Raw genomic sequence first — 18967 nt, 5'->3', positions numbered from 1 at the left:
TTTTAAAGACTATGCGACCGGGTCCGAGTATAGAGAATATAGTGACTTTGACTGAAAACGGTTCGAGGTGTAAAATTCAGTAGTATACCTAATGTGAAATAATATGTATTTTGTGTATTATTGAGGTTTTTAGAATTCATGCCCTGATGTCCCTATTGAAATTCTCTTACTTTATTATGAATATATAAACAAATCTAAAATTAAAGGTTAAACATCGCGAATAAACAAAATATCTGATTCGACTTCATTTCCACGAAGTATACGAAAAACAATTGAACTGAACATGACCAAAAAATAATGTGTCAACTCTACGAGTTCCCAGCCCAAATTCTAATATTTTAATAATACGCCGTTTCGTTTCACTCTTTCCCCTCTCGTTAAGATAGAAATAATAATATTAATTTCAAAAAACATTCGCGCGTTTGTTGTTGTCAGGTGACAAGCGCGCGACCTCCGCTACAACGGTGGGTCCTTGATGGAAAATCAAATATATATATATACGAATACGATGCATCAAAACAATCGGTATGGTATCAGCGGGTGACGAGTTTAATCGTTTTTTTCTTTTCCGAACGTCTTCACGTGCCTTTATATAATATACGCAGATAATAATATTCTTCATTTTAAATTGCATTGTGCGCACGCGAGTCGACGGGTTCCCTCAAACACTGCTCTTCGCTGTTGCGAGTTTCAAAAATTATTGTTGTACTTCACGCTTGCATAGTGCATTATGATTTCCGATGTATGCAGTATAATAAACGATGTCGAGTGTACATATAGTCGAATGGATACAAAAAAAAAAATTCGAAATTAATATTTGTTGGTCTTAAATGTTATAGAAATAGTAATGACGTGATCTAAACAATCAAATAATTGTCTTATTTATTTTAAACTTAAACAAAAAAACGAATTTAACGGATTTAATTTGAATTTTATTAAATCGATAATATTTTAGTTGCGTTTACGTGTACAAACTTTTCATATTACACAGTGCCATAATATTTAATATTTTTTAATCGGAATATTAATTAAATATTTAAAAAAAATGTTATTCAATAATAATAATTATTATTATTGCTATTGCTATTGGTGTCATCGTCTGATACCGCCTCCAAAACAGTTTCCGAGAGTATTTGCTAAGTAACTCAAAAGAGTTATATTAAATGATAATATTATTTATTGCTATATATTATGTATAGGTATCGTTGACGTACCTACATGTGTACATTATAATATATATTGTTTCCACGACAGCCTCGGGATTGTATGTAGGTACCTATCCGTTTTCCAGAGGTCAAAGGATAAATTAAACTGTCCACTTGTCATTTGTCGCTTATATTATGTATATCGGTTAGGGACAATGGTCGACTTTAAAATAAAAAAAAATAATAAAAAAAGAGGACAATGCGAAAAATATGTATACATAGGTACATAATATAGAAATAAATCGCCGTTATCGTGATGTTTTCCCCCAAGGACGATATGATGACGGTTTATAGAGGTAAATTAGTTAATGACGACGACAATGGTAATAATGATGATGATGATGATGATAATAATAATAATAACAATTGAGCATCGACCGCTACGTTATTATAATACAAGTAATAAGTATGTATACATATTATATTTTCATCATTTAATTTAAAATAACCCTGGTCAATAGTGGCCAAGCCCGGAATTAACCAACTAGTCATCGAGTTTAACTCGGTAGGCAGGACTCAATTTTTGCAGATGAATAAGAAGTAAAATCAAGTTAACTTTTTAACTCATTTAAACGGGTATTTGGACCGGTAAAAATGCTAAAATTCGGTGTTTACCATATCTAGCACTATCAATGGCGATTAGGAGTGATTTATATATAGATTATATAAAAATGGATTCAAGGTTAACAAAATATACATTATACACGTATGTCAAGATATATATAAATGACTTAACAAACTTTGTTTGTTGAGTAAATTTGCACTACGATGAATTTGATTGTGGCGGAGAGTATACACTTATTGTACCAATTCATCAATAGTAATATCCGTATAGTTTTGGGTCGTCCCGATTCTACATAATATAGTTAAGAGGTACTGATTGTGACATTGTTTTTGACAATTATCGACTTTGAAACAGCGCAATATTTCTATATATGAATTAACATTGATTAAATAAAAACGTATACCCACTCAGTAAACCAAGCATCATTTTCGCCACAAAATAGCTTATGAAATTATTTTCTATTATTGTTCTACAGTAGAATTTCGAATTGGATAATCGTTAAATTTATTTTTTTAACATTTTCGATTGGATTTGGCAGGAATATTACACGTAACTTAATGAACGAAAAGTGATGATCAGATGCTATGCAAAGTGTATTGCGCGCATAATATTATAGAAGAAATATAAATATATGTATCATTGAACAAAGAACGTTGACTAGCGCCATTATTTATCTATATAATAGTTATTGTATTTATTATTTGTCTTCAGATTATATAATACTGATTTAACTTCACATAATATTATGCGTGTTTTGTGGCTTCCATTTATATAAATATATTACATAGTATGATGATTTTTTATACCTACGCATATATTTTAATCACTCAATTCTTCGCGCCGTATTTCCTATAATAGTGCAAAAAACCAAATTTAAATACGGGCCATCGTACCTACACAACATATACGCTTTATATAGGGGAACGCCTTATCACTACTTTGTACTTGACAAATTATATATTTATTCTGACGCTCATTGTTTTGGCGAAGGTTAAATTCCAAATTATTTCTAAGTATACACCCAACGCCTACGACTCCTATGTTATAATATTTTCTATAATGAGTGATGTGCAGTTGTTATTGCTACCGCGTGGAGGTTAAAACCGTATTTGTTTTCGGTAATTAATTATATATGTACCTATGTGTATTAAATACAATATACATACATATTACATATATTATAATATTTTATGCTTATCACTCATACTCAGAAGTTTATATAATGTGAAGTGTCTTGAAGTCTTTCATTACATTATACAGCTGAAAATATTACATATTCTGCAACCTAATATAAATTATAAATAACTATTTAAAAAAATGGTTTTATGCACATAACCATAAAATATCAATATTTTATTAGGTCATCATGCCAAAAATTGTAATAATTCTACAAGAATTTATTTAGCATTTTTTTTTTTTTTAAGTAAGCTTCTGTATTATTAAAAATATAGGGGAAATAACAACAAGGAATATTCAAATTTGATAATTCTGGTAAAGATAACAGGTATAATTTAACATGCATGAGAATAATTTATAAATTCATAAGATAATAATTTATATTGGTGTATTTTTATACATATACCTATTATTATCTACAGTTCTGAATTCTAGTTGCCTATATAGGTATACTATAATATAGTATATAGTATATAATATAATATATATAGTAAAAATTAAAGCACGTGTGGTTTTAATCACTTTCTTTTTTTGGTGTGTGATCGACTTGATAATATCAAGTCAACTAACTACCGCAATAAATACATAACACTATGTTACTATCTATAAACTGCTACCTTATTTTAATTGTAGACTAAATCATATTTTAAAATTCAGCACTCTCTCTCTCTCTGTGGCGTTCTTTGCGATTAATCAAATTTACATTTATTTTATTACAGGATGACTAAAATGTCAAATGCATTTTTCAAGCCAGATTTACTTACCGCTCATTTGAGTCTGCCAGACGGCGTCACCGACGCCCCACAGTCCTGATATAGTGAAGAACAGTTTGGGGTTGTTGGGATGAGGCCGCCACACAATCAAGATCCATATGAGTATCGAATGGACGACGAAGCCCAGCGCCATCAGTGGCAGTCTACCGATGTATTTCATTATGGTGCCGAACAGTAGCGAGCATATTGCATTGACCACACCAAAGCATATCATCACGTACCCGACCGATGGAATACCTAGGGCGCAGGACACATATGCCTGAAACGAACACGGTGCATGAGTAAGTCAACATTATATAATACACAATACTTATTTTGGTCTATTAATTATTATAATATTTTCTGCAGATTTTGAAGAGGAAAGTTAACAATGGATCATATTTTACCAACAGAGAAATAATGGAGAAATACTATGAACATGATTAAGACTTGTTCATATTTTTGTAGACTTCAAGAGAGTCAACAATAGTGTCAATATAGGCATCAACATCAAACATGAACAACGCCGAGGAACTAGAAAATCTTAGAAAAACCAATTAAAATAACTGGAATGTGTAATTTAAAAATACACAGTAAATTACGTTACCAAGAGCAATAATTATCATTAAAACCTGAAGCTAAACTATCGACTTAAACAGAAAGATATTTTATCCTATACGTTTTAATGTGTCGTTAAAAAAAGTCAGTAAGTCACGAAACTAAGCTCAATGGTGGTAACGATGTATAATGCATGCAAGTAGATGATATTGTAATATTAGGTGATACTGTAAACTATGTAATTAAGGTCACAAAGAAATGAATAAAGTCTAGCCACATAATGAGCCTTGTTAATAACAAAAATATATAAAATATCTACTAATGGCTAGACAAGTGATAAACAAGGAAACCTTTTTGAAATTAAAAAGGAGAATATATAAGAGACGAAAAACAATGATCTTGAAAGGTTGCACTATAAACCAAATAAGTAACGGATAGCTCCTAAAATCAAAACGATTGGAGTGGATAACCAGCACACGAAAAATATAATTTCAATTGTGAAAAACTATAAAAATCATTCAGATGCACTGTAATATCGTTTGTTGGTTATTAGCCTATTATTCTGGTATATGTAAATGTTATATAGTAGGCAGTTAATAGGCACCTACAAAATACATTATTATTTTATACTACCAAGTATAACTGGCAGTTACGCGGTAATACAATTGTACCGTGCACGTACCTATCCATACTCAATATGCATATGTATTATTGTTAGATATTAGGGCTCGGAAATGCTAGCGCTATATAAACACATCCAAAACGTCAAATTTGAAATAAACTTAATTGTTGGTCAGTAAATTGGTGGTCTTTCAGATGTAAGACGAATATGCAATCATACACGGAAAATGCGCAATGCGCGTATGTATATACGTTTTTACGACTACTTTTTACCACTTTTTTGTGTACTATAATAATTATAGTTAGTGTTGATTGTGATGTCGCCACATTTTATGCAAATTTCAATAACCAAATAGTGTTTTTTTACATATATTTTAAATATTTACTTTTTTTTTTTTTTGGACTGTTTGGTAAAAATTACGTCTGATTGCATCGATATACGGGAGCTCGAAAATTATATTACAGGTATACAGTGAAAATCCTGTACGTACACTTATGATACTTATGATAGTGTTTTCTATGATAGATGCACATTATATTTGATTTAAAATGTCTTTGTGTGTCATCAAGTTATTATATCAATTCTAATTATAATAAATGAAATTTTTTTTTCAACAAATATAATATCATATTATTGACTGTATTCGGTATGTTTATACTTTATATATTATAATATGTTATAAAAATAAATATTAATTACAATATGATAGAATGATTTTATTATAATATATAGGAAACGGCGACTCAAGTGACGGATGGAAGTGATGAGCTACCTAATGTTCCCTGAATAAGCACCTGCAGTTTTGATACACGCGATGTTTATTCCAATTGTACTTCAGTCAACCTTAGACAAGTATTATAAGTTATGATAATTTAATAACCATAACCTCGTGAAAAGTTTCGAACAAAATTATAGTAAATTTTACTAAAATAATAATAACCATCTAGAAGAGCGGTTCCCGACCTGGGGTACGTGACATGATCTCGAGGGGTACGCGAAGAAATTATTTTTCGTTTATTCATATTCTAAATTGATATTTTTGGGGTACGTGAAATAGTGGTGAGAGAGGTCTAGGGGTATGTGAATGAAAAAAAGTCGAGAACCGCTGATCTAGAAAGCAGCACACACTAGTCCCAAAAAAAGATGGATATACAATAGTATAGTAGCTTCTACTTAACAACAACGATGATAATAATAATAATAATAATAATTAAAATATAAAATCACGTATGCAATGTCTTACCTGCGTGAAATCGGCTCCGATGAACGCTTGTTCCATTCCAATCCATATGGTGATCGGTATGAGGAGTTGTTGGTACGGTTTTTTCAGTTGATAAGCCGTGGCTGACAACAGTTGAATACCAGAAAGTTCTTGGCTATCGGCACGCCTCTGTTTCTCTCCGTATCTGTACACAGAAAAACGCGTTCAATTTTAATTCACAATAATAATAATAATAATAATAAATAATAACAGTTAAGTAATATTGAATACTAGAGAGAACGATATTTTAATACATTAGATAAATACAACTACTGCAGTATGTCCATCACTTGTCCAAACGTATAATATTATAAATTATTAGAATATATACATATTACTAACTGTTTCAGTGCACTTTGTCACTCGTCTCCAAATTTCAACAAATTATTATCAACTTTACATAATATATTCACTTAGAATAATTATAATATACAATAATTTCTAATAATAATCGACTGTTTGTTTTAACCCGCATTACAAAGGTAACTCAAAAATCAACAAAAAATTGAATTTGATATAAATAAATTTTATTCTAATATATAATTGATTTTTAGAGAACTGATCGTGAAACTATTGAAGCACTCCACTGGCTATTAAACGTCTCCGAACAACGTGGACTATTTTACGAAATCCAGTAAAAATCAGTCCACTAGTTTTCAAGTCTATTGATCTCGGACGGATATACCAACATGCATTAAAATAGAAATAAAAAACAAAAAATAAATTATATTGTACTTTTAAAACGCTAGCTATGTATATGCGAAACAACAATATGTGCGAATGGTTTTTTGGAGACCCCGTCATCGTATAATATTATTACATTCTTAAGATGCCGTCTACGAAACAAATAACACAATAAGTCTCTTTTGTAATGATTCTTGTATATGAATGTATAGTGTATAGGCTTACTAATATATTTAATAAATTTGTTCGCGTTGTCAACGAATGGTATCCCATTTATTATGACGCGGCGTAGTGACTATTAATTATTCTATTCATCGAAATAATTTTTTTTAACCACCTCACGATCACGCGATCAAATGTTTGAGATATAATAGTACGAAGACTTGACGGGACCACCGAACTACTATGTAGGTTCACGAACTAATATCGTAATTATGTTACAGGTATGTCGTGTATATAATATTGTATGTATTACGTCTTCTAAAATACGATATATTTTACTCAAATTATTTAGACGTTTTCGAATATATATATATGTAAGTACACAGGGTATAGTATAGAAAATATCTAGTGATTTAATTTCGCTTAAAATCAAATTCTTATAACGACCGGAAATATTATGTCTGTGCTCCAAATAGGTAATATACCTGATAATAATATGTATACACGAAATCGAAACAGGACAGTTATATTTTAATAAAAGCAAACACTTACTATATATTTATTTTAATTTTACTATTACACACTTATGGTTGTACCGCGTTTTGGCAATGCCATTTTTTTTCTGCAAAACGGAGTATCGCACATGCATATCAGATTAGATAGCATATTAATATATTATATACAGGAACACTGCACGTAGTATTATGACCCGTGCGTAAAATTATGTCATAATAAATGATATCCAGCAGCCTTCTAGACACACAATGGTCGTGCTTTATACTTGTGACGGTAATCGAGCTGCTGCCGTATGGATGTCATTTTAAAGTTGATATCTTTCATTTTTTTTACGAGATTCAAATATTATAAAATAACAGTACAGATGAACAATGCATATCGTAGGCATTATTGCAAAATTATCATTATTTTAAGCGGCGAGTTTGAGCATAAGTTGTAGTAGTTTCAACAGCGTTTTAAGCTTTAAACATAATCCGCATAATTCAACTGACCTATAACTACGAACTTGACTAACACGCGAAATTCTACTTAGACGGTTAATCTACTTTGGTCGATAGAATATCACTTGATCGGTATATTTTCAAACGTAATTCAAACTATACTCTTTAAATATTTCGGATATGTTTAAAAAAAAATCTCTGAAACTTTTGTTAAAATCTATCGTTCGGTTTTGGATTCAATAAGCTACAAACAAAAGGATATCGCAGTTTTTATTATACTTTTGAATAACAAACAATAAATGAAATATTATTTAATTTTATTTAAAAAAAAATCCATAAGAACGTATGGTATACATCGGCAGGTTTACAAAAGTATTTTATTTCCCATAATTATATTTTTGTAATCGATTTCTATTTCCCTATATCTACATAAACATTATAAACAAAAGATTATTTAATTTTCGTAAACCCATACACCATTGATGTGTGAGTCTCACTATGAGCCACTCTATAACAACCTATAGATGTTAAAACAGTAAAACTCCCTTCGAGTTATAAGATATTTATTAATACAACTTTTATTAGAACAGGTTCATTAGTTTCTGAGACTAGACATTAAAAAATGCATTCATGTATAAATGTAGGTATATAGATAGTTAATATATTTATTTGTAATTGTTTGATTGTTGAAAACAAATAGCTTAGAAACATAATATTATTCTATGATTTAATGGCAGCTTTTGATATTCTGTGTTCCCTATTGTATATGTTTTGTTATACATTTATCTTAATATCGATTATATTCATAATGCATTACTTGTTAAAGTAAAAAAAAATTCAATTTATTTTCCTAACTGTTTGAATCCAGTTAACATCGTAAGTATTATCAATATTTTAAGGAAGGATCTATCTAGTGCCTTGAGAAGTTTTTTTTTTAAACTCAGTTATCAAAAAAAAAAAACCAATCAACTATTATAAAAATAAATAATTGATTTTTTTTTTGATTTTTTTTTAATTCCAGCTGTGATAATAATAAATTAAAAAAGGATAATATGTATGATATAAAATATTGTATTAATTTATTTCGATAATTTATAAAAGTTTGACTACAAAATAAATAATGTTACGAACAATTTAAATGTATAGTTATAAACTATTATTTGTAAGAGTATAGTAGACATAAACAAAAATGTATGTAACATTGATAAAATTTTAAAAATAATTTCAATTGTACATTTCTTTATTATTTATATTTTATAATCAAGTGAACGCCATTCTTAAAAAGACTATCGAACCGTTATACGGTTAAAACATCTGACCCGACTCGCCACTGTATGATTATTAATTTATATTTTATACTTACAAGATTTTTTTAATTTACTTTGTATATTTTAATAGTAATTAAAAAAAAAAATAAATATATGTATATAATATTAACAGATGAGTCAAGATTTCAATAGAGACTGTAATAATGACAGGATAATTAAGTGTTTAGTTACAATAGTCGTTCAGTTCTACTCGTATACATAAATATACAAATATGTATACATTTTTTGCAACATTATCGCATATTTTTTTTTTAACTATTACTTTCAGAGCATCTAATTAAAATGAGAATAATATATATGTTATATGTGTGTATTTCAACATTTAAAATACATAATAAACATACATGAGAAATTTAAAATTCACTTGAATAATTTGATGGTGAGAACTATTATAGAGAAATAGATATATTTTGGTATACAAAGTTTATGGCATGTAATTTTGTGCTTAATTAGGCAAACATGTTTTTGGTTATCGAAGTAAATAAATGACTACAACTGATTCTCAACCAAAATTACGAAAATTACCATTTATTTTTACAACAATAGCAATAAAAAAGTAAGATTTAACAGTTGAGTATATAATATGGGTGAAAAATAATAATTTATGTTTTTGTAGGCCGGTAAAGCTTATAATATTAGTTAATTATATACGAATTTAATGATGCCTTTAGATACTCAAATATAGTATAATTTATTATAAATAATTTAAAGCAAATAACTTGAAAGATCTTCAAAGGATGAAAAAATTATTATTACAATCACTAAGGTACTTACAATATACATATAAATAATTATAGATATTTATCAACAGATAAAGTTGCTATAATTATCAAGTCTTGATAATTATAATAATACAATATGCTAAATCGAATTTATTTTCATTGATATTAAAACAATATTAGGGTGTTCTTTAATTTATATTTTTACAAGTAACGAAAAAATATAAAACACAATATCATTAAATTAAGTTTAAAACTTTTTAATAAATAATTTTTCTATATTAATTAGTGTAAGTTATAGGTAAACATAAGAAAGTCGATACAAAAATCAGGTATTTTTTTTTATGCAACTTAATTTTAATTTTCTAACTAGTATTAATGCCCAGCCTTGAGATTAAATATTAAAATAATATAATATTAGGAAAAAATCCTGTTTAAAAGACTCTATACATTATTATTAATTAAAATGGTGTGAAAACTTAAAAGTTGTGTGAATTACACAATGGTGTTTAATTTCTTTTCTATTTATCTTAGTATGATATTTATAATATATATATATGTTACACAATATGTATTATAGCTTTCGTTCAAAGAAAAATATTGCTACATTTTTTTTTTTGTGAAACATCACGACGTAACTCAATGATTATTACCTGTAATTATTATTATAATTTATCGTGTGTATATGTAATATGTACGGAAAAAAACATGTATCAGTGAATTACAATGTTTACGGAAATATAATATCTAGCTATTATTAATTTGTAAAACATAAAATATAGATATTGTATACTGTATAGTGTATATTTTATATTTGCAGTGGTTAAGACGATATAATAACATCCTGTACTAACATACATTTTATCAATTTTTTTTCAGAATAATATTTAATAGCACCCGATTACCTATAAGTATGAAGTATTGAGGAGTTTAACAAGTATAATAACGTTGTAAAGGTACGGAAATGATTATTGTGTATAGGTATAATTTATGTTTAGACTTTTTTTCACCGAAGTCACGGAAACTAATTTTGAGTCGATTAATAACAAGTTAGTTTATTACTTATAGGCGATGTATTATACGAATATTATATAAACATATATAATATTATAGTTTATATACATATAAGTAACCGAAAAAAATGGCTTATTGTATCTCAAAATATACTATTAGCGAGTAGTAGCGAATGGTTATTGGTTTGTATAATTATATATTATAAACTTATTCATAATTTTTAACTAAAGATAATATATTTATATACACAGGATAATCATTAGCTATATTGTATTAAAGTTTTAACTATAGATATTCTATTGAAAATGAGATTCCTCATCCTTGTATCTTTTTTTCTCTAAGCAATGTTTAAACTGAGACTTATAATATTTTCTACACATATATATATACATAGTTAACTCAGAAAAAATAATTAGTAGCCACTATTATTATAAATTTGAACGTAACATTCAATTTTTATGTAAATGCCGAATAGCCGAATTCGGAATCTTTGTATAGTAATGTATTAATATTACATAATATATTTTATACTGTATAGCATTACATAAGAAATTTTGTAAATTTTTCACGAGTAGTGAGTAGTAAACTTTGCTTCATTATTGTATATACAATATACATATTACCCGTGTGCTCCACCCCCATGGATAGTTGTTTGCAAGTTGTGGGGCTGTTTCTAAGTCTTATAGTTATTTCAATCATAAATGCTATAAAGTGTACATACATCATACCTACACAAAACAATAATAAGTAATTTAAGGTGTTTATAAATTCTCATAGATCTACTTATAGATAATGAAAACAATTTTTTTCTCACATCAATATCATAAATTATTCTTACACCCGGGAAATATATTATATAATAATATTATAATGTCGTTAAATTAATAACAATAATAACTGGGCATGGCATTCTGTAGGGTTTCACATCATACAGCCAATCAGAGAGTTACTGACTTATATACTATTTTTCTATTGATTATTATTATTATTGGATGCGTTTTAACCTATCTTAACTACTCGAGTCTCAAGATTAAGCACTTCAGTCGTAGTCAGAACGTAGTGATCTATACTCCAAATCCTGCAGGACTGTTTAAAGCACCAAGCCGTTGTCACATCTCATATACGTCGATAATAATAATTAATTCATCGTCGATTCACATTCTGAGGTGGATCGTGGGCGATTGCTTGACTATAGGTATGCCTCAAATAATTATTTTAATATATTATAATATATAATACACATACGTCGAAATTCAAATTTTACAGGAGAGACACATTTTGTGTAACTATTATTATTATGTTCCCTTTTCGAAATAAATGAATTAACATACACGTCATAATGTTATAATAGCAACACGTAGATATGTTGCGTTTTCATGCCAAATAGTGTGTTTAGATACAAATAACATATTTTTAAAAAATCTAAAAATGTCAAAATATTGGACATGCTCCCTAACTAAAGTGGTTGTAAAACCAACCTCCAGCAAACTGTCAGGTATAACAGTAAAAAATTTGGTGACGATACGTTTAAAGGTGTGCATTTCTAATCGTGACAAAAAATCGGGACTTACTCTTATAGTATAGATTATTATTATTTTTTTTTTTTACTGCAGTCGATTACGTGTTTAGTATAGAGGTGCTATGCGAAATTATCTGAGCTTTTTTATAAGTGTCTTTAGAAAAAAAATGTGTATAATATGTTATATTATTTATTGTCAAGAGACTATTGTGACTCACACATATTATAATAATACCTATCTATGTAACTATATTGTATATTATAATGTAAGTATAACACATTCATATTTTCGCTTTCATAATAATATTAACACAATAATTATTATGTCGTTCGGTCACGTTTTCTCGAACAACAAAAATAGAAGCCTGACACACGATTTATAATAATTTACACGTATTTTTACCATCACAACGCCCGCGCCTAACCGACTTCGCGCGTTTCCGTGTCGAGATTTCGATCCGGTCTGCGACCATAATCCACATTATTGTATAAAACACATGTGCTATCGCTTGACAATAAGTCATTTTTCTCCTATCTTCCTCGTCTCGGGAAGTCTTCAAGTAATCACTTTGCGTGCAGTATAAACACACTCCATGTATAATACTATAGACACGTGTTCGTTGTTGGTTTGTATTGGTATGCAGTTTTTCACCGTGTCTGAGACTTATATATTGTTAATCGACAATTGTATATGCATAGCTATAAACTTGCCTTTAGTTTAAAACTCGGCATACCTATAATAAATATTGGCTATCTCACTGACCATAAATATAGTTTCCGAGTGCTCGTAAGTCAGTGGAGGGCTGCGTTTTCGAATCAGTGCAAAAACCACTCTGTACTCCCAACCCCTACCACTTTCTACCCAGCGCCTCTATGGTTGCAAACAATGGACATTACAATCATTATCATTATTATTGCGCACACGCAGTCCTCGGTACTTAAGACTTTCTCCGCACATATAATAATACTATATTTACCTATTACACATATACACATATATATTATTATTTATGTGTCTGCGTTTAACGTATATTATATCGAAGACGAGTTGGCGCATACCGCGCATATTATCGTGTGTTTATTATTATTTGTTTTTTGTTTTGTGTTCCTTACTTTATTTACTTTTGAAGCGCGTTCTTGTCTACGCGAAATTATTTAACCCCAAACAAATCCACATTCGTTCATTGGCGTTTGCGTATTGGATTGCGTGTAGCCTATTTTTTTTTTCTTTAGCCGATTGTATCTATACGCATAGCGTACGTACGTATGATGTCTTATAAAATATGCTTCAGACGATACGATTTTCTCGTGATTACGAATCGACCTCCTTCCCGCGTATAATGTATAAGAAAGCATAGAATAAATCGTAATATTATTGTAATAAATTACTATTTATAACTCGACACAAGATTTAAGTATCAAAATTTATTAATATTAAAAGTTATCGGCTATTAAAAATATTTTCGTTTTACATATAGATTATAGACTAAGTTTAAATTATATATTCATATAAAAGTATCCTTTTATCATATCATAACTATACATGGGTTACAAACGACTTTTTCATCTAAAGTCAAACATTTCATGAAACTAAAATCAATTTATACTCATAGTAATTTATTATATAATTTAATCTACACTGTTCATACTACAAAATTGTCAAAAATTTTCGATGAAATGATAAATTTTATGAAAGGTTATAAAATAATATTTTATTTATTAGTTTGTATATGAAATTAACATAAATGGATATCAAAATTGTTATTGTACTGCTATTGTTAGGTGAAATGTCAACAATATAATAATAATAAAAAAAAAATCTAATCGCGCTATAAAAAATGGATGACCGAATACGGAATAGTAAACGACGTCAAATTTGAACTTTAATTTCGTGAAAAAGTTTTCAAATGATGATTTATTTTTATACTTTATGGAGTGTAAAAAACTTTGTTATAGTATCAAGGTTGTTATATTATAATATTATCAATACAGCAGTAGCCATCGTCTTGTGAGCACTTTTTCTGATACTATAATAATATTATTATGTAGTGCGGCGGTGTTGCTTAATGAATATACATTTGTTGCTGACCGTTATCCCGTTTTCGTGGTCATGTGTTTTCGATGTTTATTTTTTTTTTCGCCAAATCCGGATTGCCTCTGACTCCGGATTTGCGTAAACGCAATCAGAAGCGTTATAATAATACATACATATATATATTACAGAATTATATATATAGTTAATATAGTTATATAGGTACAGTGAATTTTAATTAGTGTAAGCACGCACACCTCGGAGCGATAAAAAGTAAAAAAAAACGAAATTAAATAAATAGTCACAAAAAAAAAACCGCGACAAGATTAAAAAAAAAACCTCGTAAATCGCGATATCCCGAGGCAGGACGTCTATTCTAGAATACTCGTAACTCGAAGGCGACCGATTTTAATATATTATAATATAGTAATATTAATAGCTACACTGCAGCGGGAAGAACATACTCATACATATTTTTTATACTTATATACCTATACTAATGTATGTATTTTATGTATTGGTATACCTATGTTTATAGTGGGTAATTTATAAATTATTACGCAGCAATAATATGTTTTATATATAGCAGTAAAAGTTAAGTATAACAGTTTAGTATTTTTTAAATTTAATGTAATATTAAAATTTTAAATCCATGTGTGGTCCTCTCGCGTTTACACGTTCTTAAGTAGTTCATATTATTATTATTATTATAATAGTGTATGTATTTCGAATCATATTGGACTTTAGCTAATGAATTATTATCGTTTATAAACACTGTTTATATAAATATTTATGAGACTGAACTATTTGACCATAAAATTACTCAATTTGTTTATAATAGAAATTCTTAGTTTTTCCGTATAGGTACACACTATTATTATTTGCGAATTGAAGTTATATATTTTGTACAGGCATTAGTTTGTATTTGTAATATTTTTATTAAACAGATTATTGAGTAACACGTATCTATGTTTAGCATATTGTAACCTACGTATCTCCCCCAGTCTTTTTTTGATAAACTATAAGTAAGTACTTGCATACATTATTCGTAGTAATTTTACGCATTATAGGATGATTATTCAAACCGTAAATTACTTTTTTCTATGAATAATTATTTTCCTATTATTTAATTTTACATATCATAGTATAATACATAATATTATCCAGAAAGTCTACAACATTTCTTTGGGGACCGAACATGGAATATTAAATTCGAAAAATTTTCCCAGTTTTTAAATATTTATAATTTAAGCAATTTTAATTATGAAAATACAGAGTTGATTTCTTGTAAAAAGAGTGTGGTATATGGGTAAATGGAAAAGTAAACAAAAACAAACAAAAATCGGAATTTTCACATTTTTAATATAAAAATAATTTTTATTTTCATTTTGAAAACGTAAATATTTAAATAATAATTTTCATGTTTATGTATAATATTTAAATAATTTATTGTACACTTGTTACTCTTCTACCTATACAGTGGGTACTACAATAGACGTAAATATTTTATAGGTAAGATGATTAAATTTATACTATACAATTTCAATTTTTTAAATAATTAAAACACGCTGTTATATTTATACACTGTATCGCTTATATATTACATAAGTATTTACCTACCTAGTAATCTTACTTAAATCAAAGTAAGTCATAAATGTTGAACTTCTGAACTTCAGTATAGTATTCGTTTTAACAAAAAATAATGTTCCGTGATATTGGTCGTCTTTTGGAGGATTTTAAGGTGATTGTTCGATAACGGTATAACCCGCCAATAACGATGGGCACATTATTTTAACACGGGCTGCGTTACGATCGTGTCGAAAAATCAGGTGTAAACCATCGTCAAGGCCAAATAACTTTTCAGGTTTATATAATATATGTACATGTGTATGTGTGTGTGTGTGTTTGTGTATGTGTATTAGGTATTTAAAATAAGTTACGAGAGTGCATAATACAAAGACGTATTGTTTTACGATAATAAGAACGCGCGATGCAAACGAGTCTTATAGTATATACAATGCAAGATAAGTACGTGTTTTGCCTTGTTCGTGCTGAGGTCAAATTCGACTCAAAAATCACAATAATATCCTATCCGTTTCCGAAAATATATTTGTTGAAATATTGTACATATGTACTTCGATAGGTACTGGGTAAGGTACTCGGGTGTTTGGGAGGTGAGTGTTAATAAATTAATGAAATATTATTAAATCTTATTTTTTGTAAGTTTATAATTATGTAGAAAAAATTAATTTATACACAGGATTTTCGAGAACAAATTACAACGAAAATTTGAATTGGCACAGAAATGTTTGGCATTATTGATAAAACGCGACGTAGGTAAGTAAATAGTATGTATAAACACGAAAAAATGTAAATGTAAATAAGACATTATTAATAATTATTGCTGTTTGGTTTATTACCACATTATAGGTATAATTTAGTCAGATATTCTATGTGTAGCGAAAGTAACGAGAATATCCTCATCGTTTTTTTTTTTTTTTTGGCGGGGGGACACTATAGTTTCTGGTCGTTCAGTACACACAGCATGTGTGTTCATGGAGTATTGTAAATATTCATTGATCATTTTAATTTTCATGGTATAATGTAAAATAAAAATTATTTTTGTCGTTTTTTCTTTGTATATATACCTATTTTGAATGTTCAAATATCAAGTAAAAAAAATCACTGGGTTTCACGCAGAAGATTTAGGTACCTTATTGTTAGTCATCGCGAGAAATTGTCAAAAACTTTCGAACGACGACGACAAGAAAACGATCGTAGTCTGCTGCGACCCTTTAAGCGAATCGAGTGCATTTATCGACGAAGTAGATCTCAACCTCTCGTCGGTTTTGAACAGGTTAGTCAGTTAGTTATATGCATATACTATAATAATCGGCTCTCATATTACACATTGACTACTTTAAAGTATCTTGTGGACGTAATAAATATTATTTATATTATAATTTGCACTTGTAGAAATAAATGTGGGTTTAAGTATGCGCATCCAAACATGTAACGTATTATATTACCTATTGTGATATTCACAAAGACTCGCACAAAGTCGTTTTCCAAAAATTGAAAAATAATAAATGTTATACTCTGTCGGGAAATAACCGAAGACTTTCTATAAACCAAAATATAAAAAATATAAAACGACAGATTTACCTGGATAGTGGATCCAGGAACACGGCTATTATGATGGTGGCCAGTACGATGCACGTGAGGTAAATGGTGCTTATCTCGAATATCTCCGAGTCTGGCGGCCTTTCCAGGTTGTCGATGGCGTGGTTTCCCATCACGCAAAAATTTGAACCGCACAGTCGCAATTCCTCTTCCGATAGCATCGTGCTGTTGTCGCCACTACCTCCACCGTGGGCACCGCTAGACAATACTGTGCACAAATGAAAAGTCCCGTTATACGCCAGAATAATATCACAAAGACGATAATATGTAATATTACACGCAGTTATATTAGAAATAATATTATACTTATGCGCTTTATATATGTCTAGCGAGACTTCGTCTCTTGTATCTACTTATACCTACACCCTTTGCGTTCAAGCTTTTAGGTTTGCGTTTATATGGAGAACATTATTATACGCCCATTAACCGTCTTTGAAAGAGACGTAATTCACTGTACGACAAATCAATCGAACAATATTTATATTTTATAGATATAAGATTTCAATATACGACACTGCTGCGCTTACTGAATTTCGACAAAATCGCCGTGACAAAATATCATATTATGTACACACGTGTATAAAAACATATATTGTGTCCGGAGTGTTCTGACGTGGAAATTTGTACTTGAGTCGGATAGAAATTAGGACTGCGAATAGTAACCGTTATCCAGGGTTATTGCGAAATGTAAACAGATGTCGGAGTTAATCGATTTCGAATAGCGTTAGCAATTATCGGTAGGAATCGCATTTGCGAAATAATAATGTTCGGGTCAGAGAATTCAAAAGATTTATATTGTTTTCATTTTACGCTTTTATTCGTTGAATGTCTTCTGATTTGAAAACAAGGATACTATAGGTCGCATAGAATATAATGATTTCTGTGAGTATACCCATAGGTATATATAATATGTACACTGCGGCCGGGATTCGTGACACATAAATATTTTGAAAGAAGGCTCGCCGTCAGAGCGGTTAAAATAAAATATTTAATATAATAGTGTACGGTAATACAATAAAACGATATATACCTATAGTCGCAGTTAATAGACGGCGATAGAGCGGTCCGCAAAAGGGGAAGGGAACAACGGTGTCGAGACCGAACAATATATACATAACATAATGATTATTATACTTTTCGCCTTGACATTTGTAAATGGGATGGTAAGGCGTTAAAACGGGAGACGGCGAATACGCCTGGTGCAGCGGTCTGAAATGCACGTCTTACAACA

General features: G+C 29.2%; 1 protein-coding gene and 2 long non-coding RNA genes across 6 annotated transcripts in view; 2 read left to right on the top strand and 1 right to left on the bottom strand.

Annotated features, from left to right (window-relative positions):
• Positions 1-4448, top strand: part of LOC114127398 (uncharacterized) — a 31082-nt gene extending 26634 nt beyond the window's left edge. The window contains exons 2-3 of the long non-coding RNA XR_007604527.1: positions 3666-4000; positions 4068-4448. This is a non-coding gene — a long non-coding RNA (uncharacterized LOC114127398). The remainder of the gene's footprint in view (positions 1-3665; positions 4001-4067) is intronic.
• The window catches only part of LOC114127397 (UNC93-like protein), a 46069-nt gene that overhangs the window by 12871 nt on the left and 14231 nt on the right, over positions 1-18967 (bottom strand). For both annotated transcript variants that reach the window (XM_050202028.1, XM_050202030.1), the window contains exons 3-5: positions 17719-17944; positions 6122-6284; positions 3711-3978 (exon numbers count right to left, since the gene is read on the bottom strand). In XM_050202028.1, the coding sequence (XP_050057985.1) occupies positions 3711-3978; positions 6122-6284; positions 17719-17944 (657 nt within the window). The remainder of the gene's footprint in view (positions 1-3710; positions 3979-6121; positions 6285-17718; positions 17945-18967) is intronic.
• Positions 5024-7014, top strand: LOC126550444 (uncharacterized). Of its 3 annotated transcripts, none has more exons than XR_007604529.1 (4): positions 5024-5117; positions 5611-5730; positions 6490-6621; positions 6694-7014. It is a non-coding gene; the product is annotated as an uncharacterized LOC126550444 (long non-coding RNA). The 3 variants fall into 3 exon arrangements; XR_007604530.1 differs by lacking the exon at positions 5024-5117 and adding an exon at positions 5435-5524; XR_007604528.1 differs by lacking the exon at positions 5024-5117 and having other exon boundaries at positions 5384-5730.

This window comes from Aphis gossypii, chromosome 2, assembly GCF_020184175.1.
Source record: "Aphis gossypii isolate Hap1 chromosome 2, ASM2018417v2, whole genome shotgun sequence".
Taxonomy (NCBI): domain Eukaryota; kingdom Metazoa; phylum Arthropoda; class Insecta; order Hemiptera; family Aphididae; genus Aphis; species Aphis gossypii.
The sequence above is the reverse complement of the archived record's forward strand: the minus strand, read 5'-3'. Positions and strand labels throughout refer to the sequence as shown.